Source organism: Lontra canadensis, unplaced genomic scaffold, assembly GCF_010015895.1.
Source record: "Lontra canadensis isolate GAN:19392208 unplaced genomic scaffold, GSC_riverotter_1.0 scaffold66, whole genome shotgun sequence".
In the NCBI taxonomy this organism is placed as follows: domain Eukaryota; kingdom Metazoa; phylum Chordata; class Mammalia; order Carnivora; family Mustelidae; genus Lontra; species Lontra canadensis.
The window spans coordinates 5,815,684-5,836,728 of record NW_022631060.1 but is presented as its reverse complement, the minus strand read 5'-3'; the positions used below and the strand labels follow the sequence as shown (position 1 = coordinate 5,836,728).

The 21,045-nt window shown below is 60.0% G+C and overlaps 3 protein-coding genes across 3 annotated transcripts; 1 reads left to right on the top strand and 2 right to left on the bottom strand.

The window, feature by feature from the left end:
* The first annotated feature begins 848 nt into the window (after positions 1-848).
* YIF1A (Yip1 interacting factor homolog A, membrane trafficking protein) lies at positions 849-5,169 on the top strand. The gene is made up of 8 exons (XM_032879536.1): positions 849-1,066; positions 1,765-1,976; positions 2,141-2,245; positions 2,385-2,463; positions 3,958-4,015; positions 4,183-4,338; positions 4,774-4,867; positions 4,965-5,169. The coding sequence occupies exons 1-8, from the start codon at positions 1,036-1,038 to the stop codon at positions 5,109-5,111; spliced, it is 882 nt and encodes a 293-aa protein (XP_032735427.1). The 5' UTR covers positions 849-1,035; the 3' UTR covers positions 5,112-5,169.
* Positions 5,170-5,532: 363 nt separating this feature from the next.
* On the bottom strand, positions 5,533-11,423 carry CNIH2 (cornichon family AMPA receptor auxiliary protein 2). Its single transcript, XM_032879535.1, has 6 exons — positions 11,220-11,423; positions 7,470-7,538; positions 7,003-7,050; positions 6,636-6,748; positions 6,366-6,509; positions 5,533-6,182 (listed from the first exon to the last, which is right to left on the bottom strand). Exons 1-6 carry the CDS (start codon positions 11,298-11,300, stop codon positions 6,155-6,157), a joined length of 483 nt encoding a protein of 160 aa, XP_032735426.1. The 5' UTR covers positions 11,301-11,423; the 3' UTR covers positions 5,533-6,154.
* Positions 11,424-12,556: 1,133 nt separating this feature from the next.
* On the bottom strand, positions 12,557-19,716 carry RAB1B (RAB1B, member RAS oncogene family). The gene is made up of 6 exons (XM_032879534.1): positions 19,601-19,716; positions 17,861-17,933; positions 17,474-17,569; positions 17,266-17,361; positions 13,865-13,996; positions 12,557-13,769 (listed from the first exon to the last, which is right to left on the bottom strand). Exons 1-6 carry the CDS (start codon positions 19,612-19,614, stop codon positions 13,575-13,577), a joined length of 606 nt encoding a protein of 201 aa, XP_032735425.1. The 5' UTR covers positions 19,615-19,716; the 3' UTR covers positions 12,557-13,574.
* Positions 19,717-21,045: the final 1,329 nt, after the last annotated feature.

Sequence of the window (21,045 nt, the reverse complement as noted above, 5' to 3'; positions counted from 1 at the left end):
TTCAAGTGCAGCTTCAGGAGGTGGACCAGCGCACCTCCACACCCAAACTGGCTGGATCACGGGAGAATTGATGGGTCAGGCCTGGTGCAGGGTCCTGTCCCGACTATACCGCCCAATCTCTGGGACTTCAGATCTTCTGGAGTTTTCAGTATGTGTAATGCGTGTTTGTGTGTGCGTGTGTGTGTGTGGGGGGTCTTTCTACCTGTCTTAAGAGGAGGTCAGACCCTCCCAGCCGCAGGCCCCTAGGCTCTGCAGGGTAGCGGCAGTGGCCGTAGGGCATTTCAGCACCGGATAACGGACAGCGCCCGCGCGGGAAGGAGGGGCGGGAGGCAGGAGGAGGAGTCAGCTTCCTGGGTTCGCTGGGCCGCCCTGTCACTGCCCCGCCCGGCCTCCTACTAACACCTCGCGGGCTGCCCGGGCTCCGTGCCAGGACTTGGGGGGTAGCATGGAGGATGGGAGAGGAAAGCTGGCATTGAGAGGGAGGGGCAGGAGACCCAAGGGGCGGGACTTGGTAGAGCCCCACGGAGCCATTCCCTCCTGGGGCACGTCCCGCGAGCGAAACTCCGTTCCCGGACTCACGCCTCCTCCAGGTCTCCACCTGGTGTAGTCGTGGCACGGCGAGCGTCATGCGCCCCACTACGCAGGCGCGGAAATAATTCTCAACCCCCTCCTACCTTAACCCATCCATTGGCTGCTCTGGCCCCGAACTAGCAAACCCACCATCCAATCCGAGAGCCCCGTGAATTGCTCCGCCTCTCTCCCTCCCGGAAGTTGACTACTGCTGAATCCAATTCGGCGAGGTCGGGCCAGCAGCCAATTGGGAGAGGGGAGGGACGAGCTCGCGCCGCCGAGGAGCCAATGGCAGGCGACGGAGGATAACGCTGAGGACATGGCGGCTGCGGTCGGAGAGTTCGCGGACGTGTCGGTCTGCTCCGTAACCCGGCTCGGCGCCCAGGCAGCAGAGCAGCTGGCTTATTAGTATTCGTACCCACGAGGCGGCGCAGCGGGCCCTTGGGGAGCGCCAGCATCGCGGCCATGGCTTATCACTCGGGCTACGGAGCCCACGGTGCGTGGGGCGCGGGGCGGGCGGGACGCGGCCCGACCGGCCGGAGGAGGTTCGGCGGCGCGGCCCGCTCACCCTGAGGGAGAGGGGCAGTCGTGACCGCTCCCCAGGGCGGCGGGTGTTTTTCGGGTTTCCGCCCTGCGGGACTCCACATCGCGTCCCGGACTTTGCCCTCTGGGTCCAATCCTGAGATCGGGCGGTGACAGCACCGCTCGGATTCCCATGCCCGACCCAGGCACGAACGGGGTCTGCCTTCGGAACTTTCTTTACCTGTCATGGCCCTGGTGGGGCCCTCACCACAGCCCAGGGCCTTTGGGTACCCAGCTATCGCCTTTCCCACCCTTGTTCCTGCGGGGTCCCCTCGCAGTTAGTTATCTTCACCTAGGAACCTTCTCTCTCCCCCAAGGCTCAGTTCAGAGATCAGTTCCCTCGAGAAGCCCGCCACCCCCAAATCTATAGGTGGGCAGCCGCTTCCAGGCGCTGCCTCAACTCTTTCTTTGCCTACATTTAGTACCTCTGGAAAAGGAGCCTTCATCAAAGTTCTTTCTGGGTTACCTACCTGTATGCAGCCCGGATTTCACTAACCGATTGCTGGGTGGCCCCAGAACCCATACAGGGCTGCCCAGCCTGGGGAAAGGGGTGGTGGTTTGGGCTCATGCTTGATATTCCTGTCACCTACTCCAGTACCTACAAACCCACAGGCTCCAAGCACAGGGCCCGGGCAGCTCCAGACCCCCCTCCCCTCTTCGATGACACAAGCGGTGCTTACTCCAGCCAGCCAGGGGAATATCCAGCCCCAGGAGCCGACGTGGCCTTCAATGTCAACCACTTGCTTGGGGACCCAATGGCCAACGTGGCTATGGCCTATGGCAGCTCCATCGCATCCCATGGGAAGGACATGGTGCACAAGGAGGTGTGGCCCGCCCCCAGGGCAAGGGTGGCAAGATTTGTGGCTAGGGATGGGGCATCACGGGATCCCGCCTAATTCTCCCAGCAGCCCTCAGGGAAGGAGCACACCGAGGAGCACCCTGAGGTTTGGTGTGCGGCTTGCCCACAGCCTCCTCTCTCCTCTCCCAGCTGCACCGTTTTGTGTCTGTGAACAAACTCAAGTATTTTTTTGCTGTGGACACAGCCTATGTGGCCAAGAAGCTGGGGCTACTGGTCTTCCCCTACACACACCAGGTGAGCTGCCTACCAGGTGAGCTGGCGGGGCCCTGTGCCTCCCTCCGCCCGTCCCAGAGTTTGGCCCCCAGATCTCAACCCCCATCTTTCTTTTCTTTTTATCTTTTTCTCGTGCCCTGGCTGCTGCTGCCACCGCCAGAACTGGGAGGTGCAGTACAGTCGTGATGTGCCTCTGCCCCCGCGGCAAGATCTCAACGCCCCTGACCTCTATATCCCCAGTGAGTCTTGACCTGGCTGGGGGACAGTGGGGGGGACTTGTGCCTTGAGGCCCCAACAAGGAGAGAGAGACTCGTGCATTGATTCAGCATCTGCTTGGTGCTTTTGTGTGTGGTGGTTGCTAGACACCCAGTAGACCGAGCAACGGGACCAGTAAGGAGCTTCCCGGGCGTGCCCTCAGGGCCTTCGTTTTCCCTTTTGCGATCTTCTTGCCTCTTAACTGGGATCATGTCCTTCCACAGCCTGGAGCTCAGGGCTTAGACCTGGTCCCGCGGCTTCCGGGAATGGGACCTCAGGCTGGCTGCTTTTACTCTTACGTACGCCAGGAATGACAACAGTCTCTACCACAAAGGACTGTTGTGGAGATTCAGGGAGGTGATGTGCACTCAGCAGGGGGCACACTAAAAATAATAGTGTCACAGCGATTACTGGCCCCCCAAGTCCTCCAACATTGCCTTCTCAGAGGAAGTGGTCACTCCCTTCTGGGTTCCCATAACTGCCCATCCACATGGCACGGGCTCAGGCTGCCCACCTTGGACAGTGGCTGGCAGGCTGTCCCTCTGACTCCTCTCTGTCCTGGGGCCTACACGAGGCGAAGCCCACGGTGGACACCCCGGAGGAGGGGTGAGTGGCCCCGCACGGCCTGCAGGCGGGTTACCAGGGCAGCCAGTCGGCTCAGTTGCTCCGGGCGGGCCCCTGGTTCTTCTGTCCTCCAGTCCACTTCCTCCCAGAGCCACCTTGTAACGCAGGACTTGCCATCCCCATTTTACGTGTTGAAGCCAGGGCTCAGGGAGACAACTGTCTTTGAAGCCACATAGCTTATAGGTGGTAGAGCTCGTTTCCTGACTTCAGACCCTGTGCTTTCTGGTGGGAGTGTCAGTTCTGGTGCTTCGAGGGGGCAGAGAAGAGAGCCGAGGAGTTCCAGGCTGTGAAAGCCCAGCTCCCCGGGCTCCGAGCTTTTGTGGAAACAGCAGAGGTAAACTGGGAGCCCTCTACATTGGTGGGACAGCCAAAGCCAGCGCCAGTGGCCAGACCCAATATTACTGGCTGAGGTGAAGTCTTCCCCATGGGCCAGACTCTGGGGAGAGCCTGGATTGTCTCCAAGTCTGTATTTTAGTCCTGTCGTGTTGTGGGAGATCAGTGTGGCTCCTGCCTGTTGGTCTAGGATTAGTAATAGCCTTGGCCCATGATACGGTGTGATCCAAGCAGGAAACTTGAGTTAGTGTTTCCTAACACAGGGACAGGGAAGGAGGTGGCTTGGTGGTCCTGAGAGAAGGGTCAGGTGGCATTTACACAGGGAGAGAGGGCTGAGCAGGGAAAGGGCATCCCAGGCAGGGTAGTAGGAGTGACTGTGGAGGCTGGGCGTATGCATATGTGGGGGCACGCAGGAAGGGATGTATGGGGAGGAGGTAGGGAGTGTAAATGGCCCCAAATACCTAGCCAGGGGGCTCTGATTGAGGAAACCAGGCTGATGGCATCTTTCTGGCTCTTGGCAGCCATGGCCTTCATCACCTACGTGCTGTTGGCTGGGATGGCGCTGGGCATTCAGAAAAGGTTAGTACCCAGTGCCCTCCCCCATTCCCACCAGCTCCCCTTCCTGCTCTCCTCACCTCCCTAGGGGCCTGTGTGGCAGGTCCCAAGCCCAGCCCATGTCCTCAGTCTCACACCTGCCACAGGATGGCTGGTTTCCAAACACCCCTTTTCCCCGCACATGGTCACAGGTTCTCCCCGGAGGTGCTGGGTCTGTGTGCAAGCACGGCACTGGTGTGGGTTGTGATGGAGGTGCTTGCCCTGCTCCTGGGCGTCTACCTGGCCACCGTACGCAGTGACCTGAGCACCTTCCACCTGCTAGCCTACAGCGGCTACAAATATGTGGGGTGAGTACCTATGGGCCAGGCCAGAAGCAGGCCTGGGAGAGGGGCCTGCCACCGTGGGTCCCCAGCTGGTGTAGCTGTCGCCTTGAATTGTGTCTGCCCTCTCTGGGCCCTAGCTCTTCTGTTAGAGGAACCAGCTGCTTTTAGCATTGTCCTTGGGACCCGCGTACTGTTGTTCAGGCCAGGAATGTAGGCGAGTCACCCTGGGAACACAGGGGAGAAGGGCCTTGTGCTGGGGTAGTGAAGGGGGTCTCACGTCCACATTCTACACTGAGTCCTAGGCCTTCTAGGTTCATTTTGAGTCCAGGAGCCTGGGGGGATAGACTGGAGATAAAGGGCCCCAAGTGGTGGTGGGTGGGGTCTAGGCTGGGTGGTGGGGCCCGTCTGAGGCCCGGACCCTTCTCTTTCTCCTCCCCCGCCCCTGCCCCCGGCCCGCAGGATGATTCTCAGCGTGCTCACCGGGCTGCTCTTCGGCAGTGACGGCTACTACGTGGCCCTGGCCTGGACCTCGTCCGCGCTCATGTACTTCATCGTGAGTCTGGGGCTGCCCCTCGCGCTTCACCCTGGGGTCGGAGCTGGGAACGAGCCTCCCCCGCTCGGCCCAGCTTCAGCGCCCTCCTTTCTCCCAGGTGCGCTCTTTGCGAACAGCAGCCCTGGGCCCCGACAACATGGGGGGCCCAGCTCCCCGGCAGCGCCTCCAGCTCTACCTGACCCTGGGAGCTGCGGCCTTCCAGCCCCTCATCATATACTGGCTGACCTTCCACCTGGTCCGGTGACCCCTGACCCCCACTGGCACTGATTTTTTCCATACATTGAAGATTTGATTTCCTGGATTGTATTTGACCCTTGTTCCTGGGGATGGGGGTTGGGCGGGGGCTCTCCATTGCCCGGGGTTTACCAGGCTCAGGGCACCCTCGGGAGGGCTTCCTGCGGTTGGTGGCCTTGGTACCAATTTGAGAGGCAGGTGGAAGGGCTTCAGCAGGAATGGCTCTTTGGCTGTGGCCAGGAAAGGGAGGAGAGAAGGGAGCGGCTGCCGACGACACCGTGAAGGCCTCTGATCCATCGGAGGGGTTCCCTAGAGGGTCCCGTGGGCGGGTGGTTTGAGCCTGGTTGTACTGGGGATTCAGCTGAGGGCCACGCCCTTTAGAGTCCCTTTGCCCCATGTCCTCTTCAAGCCCTTCCGGAGCAGAACCGGGGCCCACGTGTTTGCAGTAGTTTATTCATATTTTCTCACAAATGGCCGGGGAGGGGGTGCCGGACTCCTCCAGGCAACATAGAAAATGGGTCCAAGAGACAGGACAGGCTGGGATTGGGACAAGTGGGGATGGGGAAGGGAGAGGTCTGGAGAGAGAGCCTGGGGGAGGGGAGAGGGCAGACTAGGGGTGGGACTGCCCCCCTGCTGAGCCTGCTCATTCCCGGTGCGGGTACCCCCCCACCTGCAGGGGGAGCCTCAGGGTTGAGGGTGGAGGGGGGCGGCCCAGAACTTCCAGGGTCAAGCCCTGCCCTTTGGCAGGGTCCATGTTCCCCCCCAGAAGTGGACAAGGCCGGAGGTTCCGCCCCTTCCAAGACTGACTGCCATGCCTACAGGCTGGCAGAGGAGCCCCTGCCCCATTTAGAGCTCTGCCCAGCCCTGGTCCAAGGGGAGGGGGCTCTGAAGGCGGGAGGTCCCCGCAGCAGCAGTTTGGAGGGGTGGAGAGGAGGCTGGGGGCACCAGTGCCCCCTCCCTCCCCAGGGCTGAGGCCTCTGCGGCCGAGGGGTAGGGCTGGGGGTGCACAGGCGTCCGGTCCATTCTGGGCTTGCTCCCTGGCCGGCTTCCCCCTTAGAAACTCACCAACGTATAAACCATACTGCGGGAAGAGGAGGCAGTGAGCTGAATCCCGAGTAGGCCCGGGTACTGGCCGCCCACCCCGCCATACCCTGGGCTGCCCTCAGTCCTTCGGGGAAAAAGGCGGCAACTTGGGGCCCGACCATTCCTGGAATTGGAGGCACATCCCTTCCCTGGCTTCTGACTGTGGTGGGCAGGGCCTCACCTGTACAGGTAATAGAAGAAGGAGAGCAGGTAGAAGGCGAGTTTGCACCAGGACTCCTTCTGGCAGTAGTTGAGGATGTCCGCATTCATGATGGAGACCGCGTCATACATGACCTCAGAGCCGTCCGCCGGGCGGTGGAAGTACCTGGCGTGAGGGAGGGGCCTGAGTGCCCACCTCAGAGCTCCCCCCATCTCTCCCCTGCTCTTTCGTTCCCCCCCATCCAAGGCAGCTTCCGGAGGCCGCCGAGCCTGGGGAGGCTGCGGCCCTCACCTCCAGAGGTGGTAGAAGAGGAGCGGGATGTTGAGGCCCAGGGTCACCCACTCTGCCGCGCACAGAAACATCAGACAGAAGAGGCCGTGGATAGAGTATTCCGGGACCACCAGCTGGGGAGGGAGGGCGAGAGGTCAGCTGCCTGGTGGGAGGACACCAGGCAGCTTCAAGGGCACAGAGGGGAGCTGGGGTTTGGGAGGTGCCCCCCACCATAACCTCTGGGGACTAAAGAGGCCTCAAGCCTCCCACTCCCTCCCGGTGGCCGACCAGATGAAGCAAGCCCCAGAGGGGCAAGGCCGCACTCCGGGTGGCAGAGAGAAGGGCCAACCTGGGCTAGGAGCCTCCTGCTACTGGCCCTGACACTGACCTTCCTCAGGAGGCAGCAGATGCGTTCGATGTTTTTTAAACGCTCGCGCTGTAGGGGGAGGAAAAGGTTGCCATGGGGGAGGCGGAGGAGCGGGCATTGGGGGTGCCCCCGCCGCCCTCCCTACATCCCCCGCCGACCCTCAAGTGGCCGCCAGGGGGCGCCAGAGCAGTCTCTGCGGCAGGGAAAGCAGCCGCGCCGTCCCCATGGCAACCGTCACCATGGAGGGACCTTCACCCGCGTCTCCACGGCAACGGCCCAGAGCCTGGCAACGGCCGCCCCGCCAGGAGGAACCCGAGCCCTGAGCCCGCGCCAGGTGTTTGCTGGGGGCGGGGACAGACAGGAAGGGCCACGGCCGGCGCCGGTCCCACCACGCAACCCCTTCTTCCCGTCCCCCATCCCCCTTCGCCTGGGACAGATGGAAAGACAGACGGACGGACACACCTCGGCACAGCACATGTATCACTTACTGCCCGCGCTGGGTTCCCCTGGTCGATGGGGTTCTTGAAGTCGGTCCGCAGCTCGTCAAAGGCTATGATCTGGGGGAGGAGTGTGTGCCTGTCAGGGTTGGGGCAGCAGCTGATGGCCCCCCACCCGTCCTTCCGTGACACAGGAATTCATGCATGGGCACTGGACCAGATGGAGCTTGATGCAAAGGTGGAGAAAGTGAGGTTGAGGGAGGGGCGGGGCCTGGCCCAAGGTCACCCAATAGTGGGGAATGGCATCCTGGTGCGCTAATGCCCAAGGCAAGCCATATTCACGATGCTTCCATCCAAAACATCCCAAGAGATGGTGTCTTTTTCTGCCCTTTGCTGGCCACCAGGGCCCCAGAGGCCTCAGGCACAGCCCTCGCCTGGGTAGGCTCCCTTGCTTGGGAGAGCTGTGAAGTATGTTCCAGGGTGATGGGGACTACTGGGGTGCCTGGCCCAGCACTGGGCGTGACTGGTGAACAAGCGGGGGGAGGGCAGTCCGAGCAGCAGGAACAGCAGGTACAAAGACAGAAGGTTGAAAGCACAAGAAACATTGAGGAAGTCAAGTGACGGTGTGAGGTGAGTGGGAAGAAAGAAGGAATGTGAGAGATGGGCTGGAGATGCTGTGAACCCGGACCAGATGTTTGGACTTTAACCCAAAATAAAGGGGAGCCCCTGAGGGGTATAAGCAGCAGAGTAGGACGGCCAGGCTAACACTTAAGGATGGATGGAGCGGGAAGTACACATTGGCGAACAGTCCCAGCCAAGACCTGTATGATGTTTGCTCTACGCCAGCAGGCTTTACGTTTACTGCCTCATTTACTGCTTGCAACAACCTGGCGATGTGGGGCCTGGTATTATCATATCTGTCTTGCAGATAAGGAAACTGACAGAGACAGGCTAAGTCACTTGTCCAAGGCCACACAGCTAGTCAGTGGTAAGCCAGGATTCTAACCCAGCTAGACTTCAGCGTTAAAATTCTCAATGGCTTTATCATAGGAAGGCCAGGCCAGTGAGGAAATGGGGGAAGGGTCGGGGTTGCTGCTCGTCGATGATGATGGGCATGCGGAGAGCGGCAGTGAGAGTGGAGAGGTGTGGAGGGATTGCAGAGCTGTTCTGAAGCCAGATTCCAGTGGGTTGAATGGCAGGAGTGGGGGCACAGGGGCCCAAGTTGCCTTTGGGTGTTGGGGCACTTGGTAGGTGGCAGTGTACTCATTGGGGTGGGGAACTCTTGGGAGGTACAGGTGTTCGAAGGGATGATAAGACAGACCTGGGTGGGGGGCAGTGGGAGCTGACACGGAAGGAGGTCTGCAAGAAAAGTCTTCTGCGGTCCCCTCCCCTCGGCACCAGACAAGGCACAGGGCCCATCACCCCCAAGTATCCCGGACCCCAGACGGCTTGGAGGGAGAGAACATGGGCTTCCTGGAGGGAGTCGGGGCCATCTGGAGCAGCACCCCCCTCCCCATGGACTCTGGGCAGCCGCCTGCCTGCCAGGCACAGAAACAGGGTCCAGCAGGGAGCGGAAGGGTGCCGTCTGTCTGCCCCAGAGCTGGCACCACCAGCAGGCAGCGGGTGTCACGCCTCCCACCCCCCAGGCTGCCTGGCTCTGACTCAGCCCCCTGGAACAAACAATCCCCCACGATGACAGCTGACACGCGTCACTCACCACCAGGGTTGCCTAGTGACTAGTGGAGACTGGGCTCAGGGTCTGGGGTGGGATCTGGGGTCCTGCCCTGGAAGGTTCTGGTTCTTACCAGTTCGGATTGAGGACCACACCTCCTATGCCTATGCCCATCCCACCCCCCTCAGTAGGCCGTGCTCTGGGCACTCTGATGTATATACAACAAACCCACTTTATCCACAAGGAAACAGACTCAGCATGAGTGACTTGCTAAGATCACTGAACTAAATAGCTTAGCTGAGTGAACCCCGGGCTTGACGCATAATAGGTGCTCAATAAATATTTGTTGGGCCCTTTCCCCCAGCCTAGGAGCCTTACAAGGGCAAAGCCTGAGTCCTACTCATCCTTGACTCTCCTTCAGCTGCCCAGACCCCGGTTCTCAGGAAGCATCAACACTGGTGTGTTGGATGGAGGACTGCTCTGAGTAGCCCCTAAGAACAGGGACCCCCAGAGGGGCTGTGGGAGGTCTTTGGGTGGGGAGAGGCCTGAAAAGGGGCTACTTGATTTCCAGGAACTTTCTCCCAGGAACTGGTTAGATTTGTGTTTCCAGCCTGTGACCCTCAATTTCTTCTGATCTTTAGGACCCCAGCTCTCCTGCCCCCAGGATTGTCCACTACTCTGGGATGAGATAGGAAGCTCAGAGAGATCAAGATGGATTTGGGGGGGGTATGGAGGCAGAGAAAGAGAAAAAGACAAAGGGGGAGAAAAGAAAAAGCAATTAAGAGACCCACAGAGAGAGAGGGAGGGAGAGGCAAAACCAGGGAGAGGGCTGGAGATGCGAGGGGGGAATGTGTTGGAAGGTGCCTGTAGGGGCTCACTCCTTATGCAGGAGGGGTGCAGTGAGAGCCCATGGAACCCTGAGGTCGAGGACGGGGCTGGGGGATGGTGAAGGGAGAGATTGGTCAAGAGCCAGACAGGCTTATGGGGGCAGGCAGCAGGTCCCAGGAAAAAAAGAGGAAGGGGGGAGACCAGGTGATAGCAGGTGAGGTAATGAGGAGGAAGGAAAGAGAGGGTTACACGGGGGAAAGACTGTAGAGGGGTAAGGGAACTCCCCTAGAGGGCATGAAGATCAGGAAGATGTCCTGGAGCACAGGGAGCTGAAACGGACAGACCAGGCCGACCGAGACGGGCAGTCCTCATTGAGGGGATCGGGGTGGGGGCCAAAACCTCAGGGGACAGAGGTGGAGGGAGGGGAGTCAAGGAGGGGGGGAAGCGTCCCAAACAATGAGCTGGAGGCTGAGTGATATAGTTCTTGGTGAGAGGAAGGGAGCCAGGCAGAGGGGACCACTGAGGAGAAGACCCCAGAGAGAATGAGGGAGAGGGACTCTAAGGGGAGGCGATTAGGATGAAGGATGAGAAATGGACACAGAAAGAGCAGGTGTGAAGCCAGGCCAGAGTGAGAGACAGACCAAAGGAAATACCAGACAAAGGGGGAAGTGGGAAGGAAGAGGAGGGAAAATGGGAAGTGGGGAGGAAACCTGATAAGGGGAAGCCCGGAAAGGAGGGGGCAGGGAAGCCCAAGGTGAGCTGGCGGTGGGGACGAGGTCTCCGGTCTGCTTAAGAGCCAATCGCTGCTGGGTCAGGGAGGTGAGTGAGAGGGAAGGGGTTAATGGACTCTGCGATCTGTGGGTCCTGTAAACAGATGCAGTTGCCATGGCAACCGGCTCCATCACTCCGGCTGGAAAAACCCACAGAGGGGGGGCAAGCAGACAGACAAACTGCCCGACAGACAAACGGGGGCGACTGGATTGGGGGGTGGTAGGAGGAAAGGAACAAGAATCCCAGAATTCTGCCCCACACCCCAAGGCGGCGTGGGGCAGGGGCAGGGGGGTCAGAGACCAACTGACATACCCACAGACAGGCGGGGGCGGCGGAGGAAGGGGGCCCCAGGAAGGAAGCCGACAACGGGAGGGGGTATTCATGGGGGCGAACAGAAGCTGACCGAAGGGGTATAGCGGAGAGGAGGCTCCAAGTTTCCGCGGACCCCGAGCCCATCTGCTCGGCCCCCTCCCGCTCCGTGTGCCCCCGGCGCCCCCCCCACCCCGCCCCCAGCCCCAGCCCGGCCTTACGTGCCAGATGACAAAGAAGATGAGGGAGGCGCACAGCACCAGGGTGAGCATGTAGCAGAACGCGGCGAAGGTGAACGCCATGGCCCCCGCGCCGGGCGGCGGCCCGGGGGGCGCCAGCGCGGGGCCCGGGCGCAAGGGGACGCCCCCCGGTCCGCGTTCAGGGCCGGCCGGGCATGGCCCGCAGGCCTCGGGGGACGCGGGCGGCGCGGCCGGGACCGGGGCCGCGGGGCCGTGGGGCGCGCGGGGCGCGGGCCGGTGGGCTCGGGGGGCGCGTCCGCTGCCGGCTGCCCGGGCCGCGATCGCTCATCCTGCGATCCCTCGCCCGCGGCTCCCTCGCTCTCCAGCCCGCGAAGCCGGCGGGGCGGAGCCGGGGGCGGGGCCGCCGTGCTAGCGGCCTCGGGCGGGGCCGGGTCTCCGTGCGCCCCTCCGCCTGCACCGCCCGGCCCGGGCGCCACCCCCGCCCCAACCTCGGGGACACGTCGGCATGGACGCATATCCCTGGCATGCGCCCGCCCCCGCCCCCCGCGTCACACGAGTTGGGTCCACTCGGAGGAGCGCGCGCGAGGGCGCGCGCACACACACACACACCCCTACCCTCACATACTGTATTTTGCACACTAGCCTCCCTGGGAGGCCAGGCTGAGGTCCAAAGTGGGAGGAACTTGGGACTGTCCCAGGGGGCGAGACACCTGGCTTGAACCCAGAGCAAAGATGGGAGAGGGGGCAGAAGGGGATGCGGGCCAGGCACCATGGGGCACGTCTGCAGCGCAACCTTACTGGACGGCTGTGCACCTGTGTGGGTGTCCGCGGCTGCTCACCAGGTACTCGCCCATGGCCGCCTGCCTCCCCTGCTGCTGGAACCGTGCTGGGCCCGTGGGGACACACCACAGAAGCAAAAGCAGGCAGCACTCCTGGCTTTAAGAAGTGGGTCAAGGACTTTCAACAGCAACCCTAGGACACACAGCCCAATCCAGGGACCCCTGTTACCGCCAGCCAAGCCCAGGGCCCCAGTTCCACTCCCCCACCCCAAGACAGCTCCCACCACAGACCACACTCAACCACCACAACTTCCTTGCAAAAACCCTCGGCTCACCCGAGGGCCAGTGGAAATTTATTTATTTTTTGTCCTTTCTGTCTTTCCCCAAGTGGCTTTTCCTTGCAAAATGCCTGACATGACACCAGAGGGGAACCTGGGAGTGGGGGCACCCCAGGGACTTAAATATAAGCTGGAGGGCAGGGCACAGGTGGGACAGGCGAGAGACAGCACAAGGGACATGGCTTCTCAGAGACCAAAGGTTTGTTTTTTCTGCAGGAAGCTGTGCCAGACGGCGGGGGGGTCGGGGGGGTGCTAGGATCCTGGGTGGGAGGGGGTGAGGGGAGAGGCCCCGGACCCTGGGTCTGCACTGACATTCCCCAGAGGAGAAGCAGTGACAGGGTATGAGGACCTGCCCTCATAGGCTCCAAAGAACAGAAGGGGGAGAATAAGCCAGATGTGCTGCCTCAGGGAAAGGGAAGAGGTGCCGGCAGAGTAAGGGTTAAGGCTGGTGCCCAGCCTCTGGCACGGTGGGCCTTCCGCCTCTGCCTGCCATGGGGACAAAGGGGCTCGGGGAGCAGGCAGCACACGGGCCTGGCTCTGGCAGGGCAGGGGGTGGCAGGAGCAGGATCCCTCTGGGCTCAAAAACACAGGCCCAGCATGGCCGTCCGCCCACCTGCTCTAGGTGTGCTCAGACCCCACCGCGGCCGGATGGCTGGAGCTGTGAGTATGGGAGGGGCGGGGAAGAGGCACAGGGAGGAGAGGCAGGGAGGAGAGGAAAGGGTGGGCTGCTGGGCCCCTATGGCCCCCATGCCCTTCCTGAGGTCCAGCCCAGGGCCCTGGATCCTGGGTCCTGGATCCCCTGGTCCCATTCCTGGCCCCTGGCGCTCTCACTGCAGCCAGGGACTGTACAGGCCAGGGAGGCTCCCAGCTCTTGGGGAAAGGGAGTGGGGACAGAAGGAAAAAGGGTAAAGGAAAGAAACCCACTGCAGCATACATGGGGGGCGGGCAAGGGAGGGAAAGAGAGGAGCCCTCATCCCAAAGAAAGGTGTGTGGTGGGGTATCTTTTAAAGTTACCTAGAGGCAGCAGCAGAGCAAGCCCACATCCCCACCCCAGCCAAAGGTCCTGGGTATCCTCCTTGGGGGCTTTGACAAAACCAGGGCTCAGGGCAGCAGGCAGATGGGCCAGAGGGAGATGGGGAGCCCAGGACACCCCAAAGCCACAGACTCAAATGCCCCAGGAGAGGGAGGCCACCTCCTATCCCCTCTAGGGGCATCATCTGGAGAAGGTGCCCCCTCCTGTCCCACCCCACGTGCCCCTCCTAGCAACAGCCGCCACCAGCCGGCTTCACAGGGGTGCTGTCGATCTTGAGGTTGGGCCGCTCACCCCCCGAGGCTGCCCCAGGCCCCATCCGCTTTTTGATCTCAGCAGCCATAGTCATGAATGCCTGCTCGACATTGGTAGCGTTCTTGGCACTTGTCTCCAGGAAGGGGATGCCCAGAGAATCCGCAAACTCCTGACAAGGAGAGAAGAGAGAAGAGGAGGGGAGAGAGAAGTGAGGGGCAGCAGACCCCAGCCCACCCTGGGTGGCCCGACCCAGGCCCCACCCACCTTGGCCGTGGTGTTGTCCACCACTTTCTTGGTGGTGAGGTCGCTCTTGTTGCCCACCAGGAGCTTGTTGACGTTCTCGCTGGCATAGCGGTCGATCTCTTGCAGCCACTGCTTCACGTTGGCATAGGATTCCTAGAGGAGCCAGAATCAAAATACAGTTATTTTGCTCCCTACGCCCACCCCTACTCAAGGTCAGGAGAGCAGGGGCTTCTGAAGGGGGTTTCCCTGGGCTCCCAAGAGAGACAGAACCCCAGAGCTCAGGGACCCAAAGGAAGCTGTCCCCTCCCCTCTAGGCTCAGATCTCCTCCCTGACCCGCTCCATCTGAGGCCTCCAAAGCCGAACCCGGCACAGCACCAGCCGTTTGCCAGCAGCTGCGACACCTAACAGACTGGGCCTAAGGGCCAGCCAGCTCTGCTTCCTGCAGCCGGTCTCCCCGAGACACAAAAGGCCAAAAATACGTGGGGGAGCAAATGACAACAGGAGAGAGACCAGAGAGGAGACAGAAAAGGAGGGGAACAGGTTAACAAGAATCACAAAATTCCCCACAGTGGCCTTAAAATCCCTGTAAGGTGTGAAGGCTTTCAGCCCAGTGGTAGGTGGAGGGTCCTCGCAGAGGAGACCCTGACCCATGAGGGACAGGTGCATCCTGGGAACAGAGCCAGATGTTCATCCTGCTTCCGGCACTAACAGCCTCCTTGCTCAGACCGGCTCTCCTGACAGCTGGCCGCTCCCCACCCCCTACCCCGGCTCAGAGACAAAGACAGAACTTTTAGGAACGTGCTTGAGCTAGAGCCACACTTTCCCTTCTCAGGAGTCAAAAGCGTGGTGATACCCACTGGGTTCAAATGTACACGTGCTGCCACGTCCCAGGCCGGGCCCTCTGGACAACAAAGGGACAAATACCTGGGTCCTGCCCTAATGCACTCAGGGGACAGTGGAGGACTAGACAGGGACACACACACACAATGGCAAGACAGGGTGATGAGAGCTGCCGGAGCTCCAGCACCAGCTCCGCCTGGAGAGACTACGGCTGACCTGTGTCCGAAGGGACGAACTGGCCTTGTGTGGAAGCAACTGGAAGGGTGGGAAAGTGCAAGGCAAGGAGAGGACATGCACCAGGTCAAGCTTCAGGCTTGACACGCTTCGGCACGTCTGGGGAGCAAGGAGAGGCTGGAGGCTGCTGAGACAGGTCCCGAGCACGAAAGGAGGGGGAAAGGAGGCAGGCCAGAGAATGGAAGGTTTTAGCCTGGCTAAATCTGGACAACCAGGAGCCCCCAAAGGTTTTCTTTGGGGAAAGCTGGAGAAGTACACCTGAGTTCTGGGAAGATAGTCGGGACAGGAGTGTAGAGGCCGTATCAGACTGGCAAGAAGATGGCGACCACCTGGGCGGTGGCTGGAACGATCTAGGGAAGAGACACGCCCCAGGCCAGGGAGGGAGGCAAGGAAGAGCACCAGATTTAGAGTCCGACCATGCTGGATAAGCCCCAGCTCTGCCACTTACTGTGTGACCCTACACTGGTCACCTGACCCTTCCGAGCTCCAGCTTCCTCATTTTGATAAAACAGTAGCTCTCACTGGGGCTGTTGTGTGCAAGAGATAATTAATGCAGGCCTGTCTTGTAACAAGTGCTTAATTAGCAGGAGCTGCTGTCATCCTCATCACTGCTATTGTTACAAGGGAAAGGCCTTGAAAGAGAAGGTGGTGGTGGGGAGAACAGAGGGGAAGGAGGGGGAGGGAAGAGTTTTCTGGTCAGGCCAACAGGAACTCTGTTACAAAGATGGCGATGCAGGAGTCAGTTTATCGAGAGAGGGTGAGACTAGTGCTAGACATGCTGAGTTCGGAAGATGATTTGGAGCTCAGGAGAGGTTGCCTAGGGGCAGGGAAGGGTAAGTAAGCTCAGAAGCCAAGAACCTTGGGTTCAAACACCAGCTTTGCCTCTCCTAGCAAAGGAGCTAGCTGTAAGACCATGGGCAAGTTACCTAACACCTCCCCAAGCCTATTTCACCTGGAAAAAAGGGACCCCAGCGCTTAGTTCACTGGGTGATACGATGAAGGTCAGAACTACTGCACAAAGTGCCAGCAAAGTAGAACACAGAGAAGATGCACAGTGACAGCTGTTTATATAGGAATGACAGAACAGAAGACAGAAGTCAAACCACAAAGTGGCCAGACCCATGCAGGAAAAGTCAGGAAGCACAAGATTGGGGGTGCGCAGGGGTACAGAGGGCAGGGACTGTGGTGGTGGTAGTACAGGGCAAACTAGTCTAAAGTCACTGAAAAGAGAAGCTAATGTAGCAAGAGGCAGGAGAGCTGGAGACAGCAAACTTTAAAAGGAGAGGGAGGAGGAGGAAGGTAGAAGCCATGAGAGGTCGATCAGGGCCAGAACTGCAATGAGGTCATGGGACTTGGCAGCTAGAGGCCCTTGATGACCTCTGAGTAGTGCACAGTCCACCCACAGCTTGTTGTCCAGAAGGCATCGTGAGTTCCTGGTGAGCCCAAGGGCCCAGCTGCCCGTCGGAGCAGGAACTCCTCCCAGGCCCAGGGCTGATGTAAACATTTCCGTGTCCCCAGGACCTGCTCCCCACTAACCAACAAGGTTTAGTAGAAAGAATAAAGCAAGTAGAATCGGAAGACTGAGGTTTTCTGTGTCTGCCACTTAACTAGCTACACGGCCCCAAGCAAGTCTCCTCACCACTCTGACCCATTTCCTCACCTGTAAAATGGGAACCTGCTGCAGACTTCTTCAGAGTGTTAAGAGGCCGTGACAAGTTATATAAAGCGTAAAGGACGGTAGGACTGTCTCAGCCTGTTAACACCACCACCGCTGCCACAGCAGACCCAGGGCTCCTACCCTCTGCTCATGATGCGCCCAGAGTGCTGGGCTCCCTCGCCCGTCTAAAGCCCTGCCCTCGATTCTCCAAGTGTCTTCACACAGGAAGCCAGGGGCCCAGCACAGCAACCGACCAGCTGACTAAACCCCTTCGAAACACAGGTGCCTAGAAACTCTAGAATAAGGCGGCAAGTACATCCAGGAGGTGTGAGGCCCATTTCTGCCAACGCCCCTCACCGGGGCCTCAGCAGAATGCACTTCTGCAGCGGTTTCCCTTCCTGTGAAATGAGTCCAAGCACAGTCTCCCTTCCAGGCAGCATCTGGAAGGGAGGATGGGAAGAGTAAAAGGAAACAAGAACCAAAGACCTGGAGTGCCTGGCTGGCTCAGTCAGTACAGCACGTGATTCTTGATTTCAGGGATCGTGAGTTCAAGCCCCATGCTGGGTGTGCAGGTTACTTAAAAAAATAAAATCCTAAAAAAAAAAAAACAAACCCCAAAACCCAGAACAAAACAAGAACCAAAGACCTGAAGCCGAGGAGGCAAAACTGGAGATGTAACCTGAGGAGTACCTGGTCAGTGACATCATACACCACAATGATGCCATGAGCCCCCCGGTAGTAGCTGGAAGTGATAGTCCGGAACCGCTCCTGACCAGCCGTGTCCCACTACAAGACAGCAGGAGAGAAGGGCAGGTCAGCGCCGGGCTACATGCCCAGAGCCCCTACCCCTCCCAAGGCGGCTGCCTCTGTACCAGGGACTGGGAAGAGCGACACTTACGATCTGAAGTTTGATGGTTTTGCCATCCAGCTCGATGGTTCGGATCTTGAAGTCCACCCCGATGGTGCTGATGTAGCTCTCCGTGTATGTGTCATCCTGGAAAAGGCAGGACCAACAAAATGGCCTAGGTGAACAGGCCCAAAGCCCATTTAGAAAATCTCCCTCCAGGTCCCTGCCCCGGCCAAGCTTTGTAACTGCTAAGCCCCCACTTTTAGCACCCCAACCTGCCAGCCCTGCGTCTTTGTTCAGTCAGAGATGTTACTAGAAGGTCCTGCGACTTCATCCTTGGTTCCAAGGTCTTGCAACCACTGTTCTCTGGGTTGCCCCCTCTCCCTCCTGCCACCAGCCAGGACCCCCGGTGGATGGTACGGGAGGCTTCTTACTCACAGCAAACCGCAGAAGCAGGCATGACTTGCCCACGCCCGAATCACCAATCAAAAGCAGCTTAAACAGGTAGTCACTAGAGAGAAAGGATGGGAAGGCATGAAGGAAGGCAGGGGGCCCACCCGTCATGCCATCCTACAATCACAACTACGGCTTTCTCCCACGCTGTGAGGCTTGCCTTGGTTCGGAGTATCTAGGTGCTCACAATATCCTCCCACAAGTCCTGGGAAGAATAGGGCTGACCACTCCCCATACTACAGCTGGCCCAAAGGACCGAGTCCGAATTTCCACTTTACAGAGAAGGAAACTGAGGCACAGAGAGGGAGGCACATAACCTACCAAGGATCACCATCATTAGGAGAAAAAACTGGGTGTCCTACCCTGACACCTGACAGACTCTGTAGTCTCTGGGCCAGTAGGGGCTAGTCAGGAAACCCCCGTCACTGCCCTGGGGCCGATCTGGCTTGGCAGGGGAGGTCCCAGAAATGGAAGCTAGGGCCCAGCCTAGAACTTGTTAAGTGGGTATCTATGTAAAGAGCCTGGTAGGAAGCCTCTAAGAGGTGGCGACCGAGTAGCAATGACCGCAGTTAAAATGCACTGCGTTCCTACTTTGCACTCAGCCCTATGTTAAACACTGCAAATGCCTTATCTCATTCAAGCCCCTCACATCAGCCCTCTGCAGTGGACGGTGTTACTCCCAACTAATGAGGAAACCAGAGGTCAGAAGAGGGAAGTGACTTGCCCTAAGTTACACAGCTGTTAACTTTAAGACTGGAAACCAGGTTCAGACTCCAGAGTCTCTGTGAGAGCCTGCTAGTTCCCTTCTGGGTCCCTTCTAATCGAGCTCAGAGCTTCTCCCTTCCCCAAGGAAATCTGAGGCCTGGATCTGGAGGAGAAATAGGAAGTGGCAGAAGAGGAAGACGACCACTGACACGGGGGGAAAACTGTCAGGAGAAGTCCGGGGCAGACATGTGGGCCACCTACCCGCAGGGGGAGTGACCAAGAAGTGAGGAGAGTCTGAGGTACAGAGAATCCCACTGGAAGGGGAGAAACAAATGCCACATTCATCTAAACTTCATCGGCAGCGTGACGGCGAAGGGAAGGGGTGTGACGGTGGCGCAGGGGGCCTGCACAAAGGTGAGGAGAAGGCGGGAAGGGACTGGCCCCCAGGAGCGCCAGGGCAGCTAGACCCAGCAAAGGCCGAAGCGGCAGCCCCTGAGGGGGAGGACCTCCGGGACAGCGACCCAGAGCACTCCCTCGGGGCCTCCCGCGACTGCCAAGCCCCGGGAACCGGATTCCGGGAGAACGGGAAAAACAGAAAAGATTTATTGTCAGACCTAAAGGGCCCGAGTCTGGACAGGCTCCAAAACGCCGGGACCGTCGTCAGCACCCAGACCGCCACTGCAAGCAGCAGGTGGGGAAACTGAGGCCTGGAGAGACCGAGGCTGCGGGGTCACCTGACCAATAGGCCTGTTAGGGATCGGTGCTTCGGGCTGAAGTAGTGCCCCTTGGGGTCGCAGTGTCTGGGTCCCGGGTGCAAGAACTCGGGGTGCCGAGCCGGGGTCCTGGGGCCCCCCGGGGGGAGGGGCAGGACCCGGATGTGGGGGGGGGGGGTCAGCGGAAGACGGACCCGGATGTGGGGGCACCGCTCCGTCCTGACCCAGGCCGGACAACCCCGGTAAGCGTACAGCCCCGTACTCGGGATCGAGGCTGCGCCGGACGGCGCGGGCGGGGCTCACTCACTATTCGGGGTTCATGGCGGCGGCGGTGGCCCGCTCGGTCGCTCCCAGTCAGCTCTGCTCCGCCTCCCGTTCCAAGATGGTGGCCGCTCCGCCCCAGAGGCCCCGCCCGCGATGCGCAGGCGCAAACATTCCCGACTGGGGCCTTGCCGCGTTGCTTCTCGGAACTTGTAGTCTCTTTACTTTGCCGACCACACCCCCCACCCCCGCGCCTGCTGTTGCGCAGGCGTAAACCCGAGGCCGCGTCTCCCAGTCCACGGCCCATCATCGCCCCGCATTGCCTTCTGGGGCTTGTAGTTCGCTCCGTATAGCCGTACCTAGGCTTGAGGACACCTGACGCGTCCCGACCGTGAGGTCAGTTTAGGGCTGGGGTTGACACGTTTCATGTCTGTATGGCAGAGGCAGTCATCCCTACCCTCGCAGTTCCCCGAGTTTTTAGCATCAGAAGTTCACTTATTTGGGGTTCTTGGTGTGCTGGCACTCCTAACTCAGACGCAGCCCCGGGAGGGTGTCGTCACCCACATTTTATAAATGGAAAAGGTCTAGTCTCGGTAACTCGCTCAAGATAAAACAGCTCAGTAAGGGGAAGAGTTCAAAGCCCGCGGTCTCCAGAGCTTAAGTGATGAAGGTTCTTAGAAAAAACTCAACCTGTGAGGCCCCCAAACAAATCCGGGAAAGGAGCAAACTACCTGGGCTCCAGCAGTGCCGAACCGGACGTGAGCGACACACACACGCTCGTTGGCTCTCGCTCGCAGCCTCTCCCGACCTCGCCCCCAATCTAGAGATGCCAGGGGCCCTTGGCCCCCGCCCCCAAAACAAGCCCGGCTCAGATTCAAACGGTCTTTATTTCTACAGCAACATTTGAAAATAGAGAGACCGCCTCACCCCCGCAACTGGGGCAGCCCCTCCTGCCACAGGGGCCATCACTGCCCCTAGCAAGAAGCCGCAGGCGAGGGGAGAGGCGTGGCAGGATGGCTCGACGGGCGGTGCCCGGGGCGGGGTCAGGCCGTGCCTGGGCGGGGCCGGGCGGGAGGGGCAGTGCAAAGGGCCGGGACGCTGGGCGGGACCCGGCGGTGAGAGGACGGGCAAGGGGAGGGCTCTCCGTCCTGGGGCATGGGGCGCTGATGGGGCGCTGATGGGGCTCAACGCGCCCCTCAGAGGCCAGGAGGAGCGCGAGAAGGCCCAGGGAACCCTTTGGGGAGGCGCCGCCCCCCCGAGATGTAGAGCCTGGAAGATACCACCGCGCGGAATGGGGGTGATTAAGGCCTGGGCGGTACCACTAGAGAAGGGCACGGTGAGGGCATAACTGGGCAGTACCGTGGACTGAGGGGAGGGGCGCGGCCAATAACTTATTTCTCTATATACAGAAGCAACGGCCGAGGGGTGGGGGGCAGAAGGGCAGGAGTGCTGAAGGGACCGCAGGTGCTTAGTGTTCTTGGGTCCGGGGGG

Excerpts from the sequence above, each read along its gene's own strand:
- YIF1A (XM_032879536.1), top strand. The coding sequence starts at position 1,036 with ATGGCTTATCACTCGGGCTACGGAGCCCACG. Across the intron at positions 1,977-2,140 it reads AGGACATGGTGCACAAGGAG|CTGCACCGTTTTGTGTCTGT; the intron begins GTGTGGCCCGCC and ends CTCCTCTCCCAG. Across the intron at positions 4,016-4,182 it reads GCGCTGGGCATTCAGAAAAG|GTTCTCCCCGGAGGTGCTGG; the intron begins GTTAGTACCCAG and ends ACATGGTCACAG.
- CNIH2 (XM_032879535.1), bottom strand. The coding sequence starts at position 11,300 with ATGGCGTTCACCTTCGCCGCGTTCTGCTACATGCTCACCCTGGTGCTG. Across the intron at positions 7,539-11,219 it reads TCTTCTTTGTCATCTGGCAC|ATCATAGCCTTTGACGAGCT; the intron begins GTAAGGCCGGGC and ends CTCCTCCCCCAG. Across the intron at positions 6,183-6,365 it reads TTCTTCTATTACCTGTACAG|TATGGTTTATACGTTGGTGA; the intron begins GTGAGGCCCTGC and ends CTCTTCCCGCAG.
- RAB1B (XM_032879534.1), bottom strand. Across the intron at positions 13,997-17,265 it reads TGTATGATGTCACTGACCAG|GAATCCTATGCCAACGTGAA; the intron begins GTACTCCTCAGG and ends TGGCTCCTCTAG. Across the intron at positions 13,770-13,864 it reads TGGACAACACCACGGCCAAG|GAGTTTGCGGATTCTCTGGG; the intron begins GTGGGTGGGGCC and ends TCTCCTTGTCAG.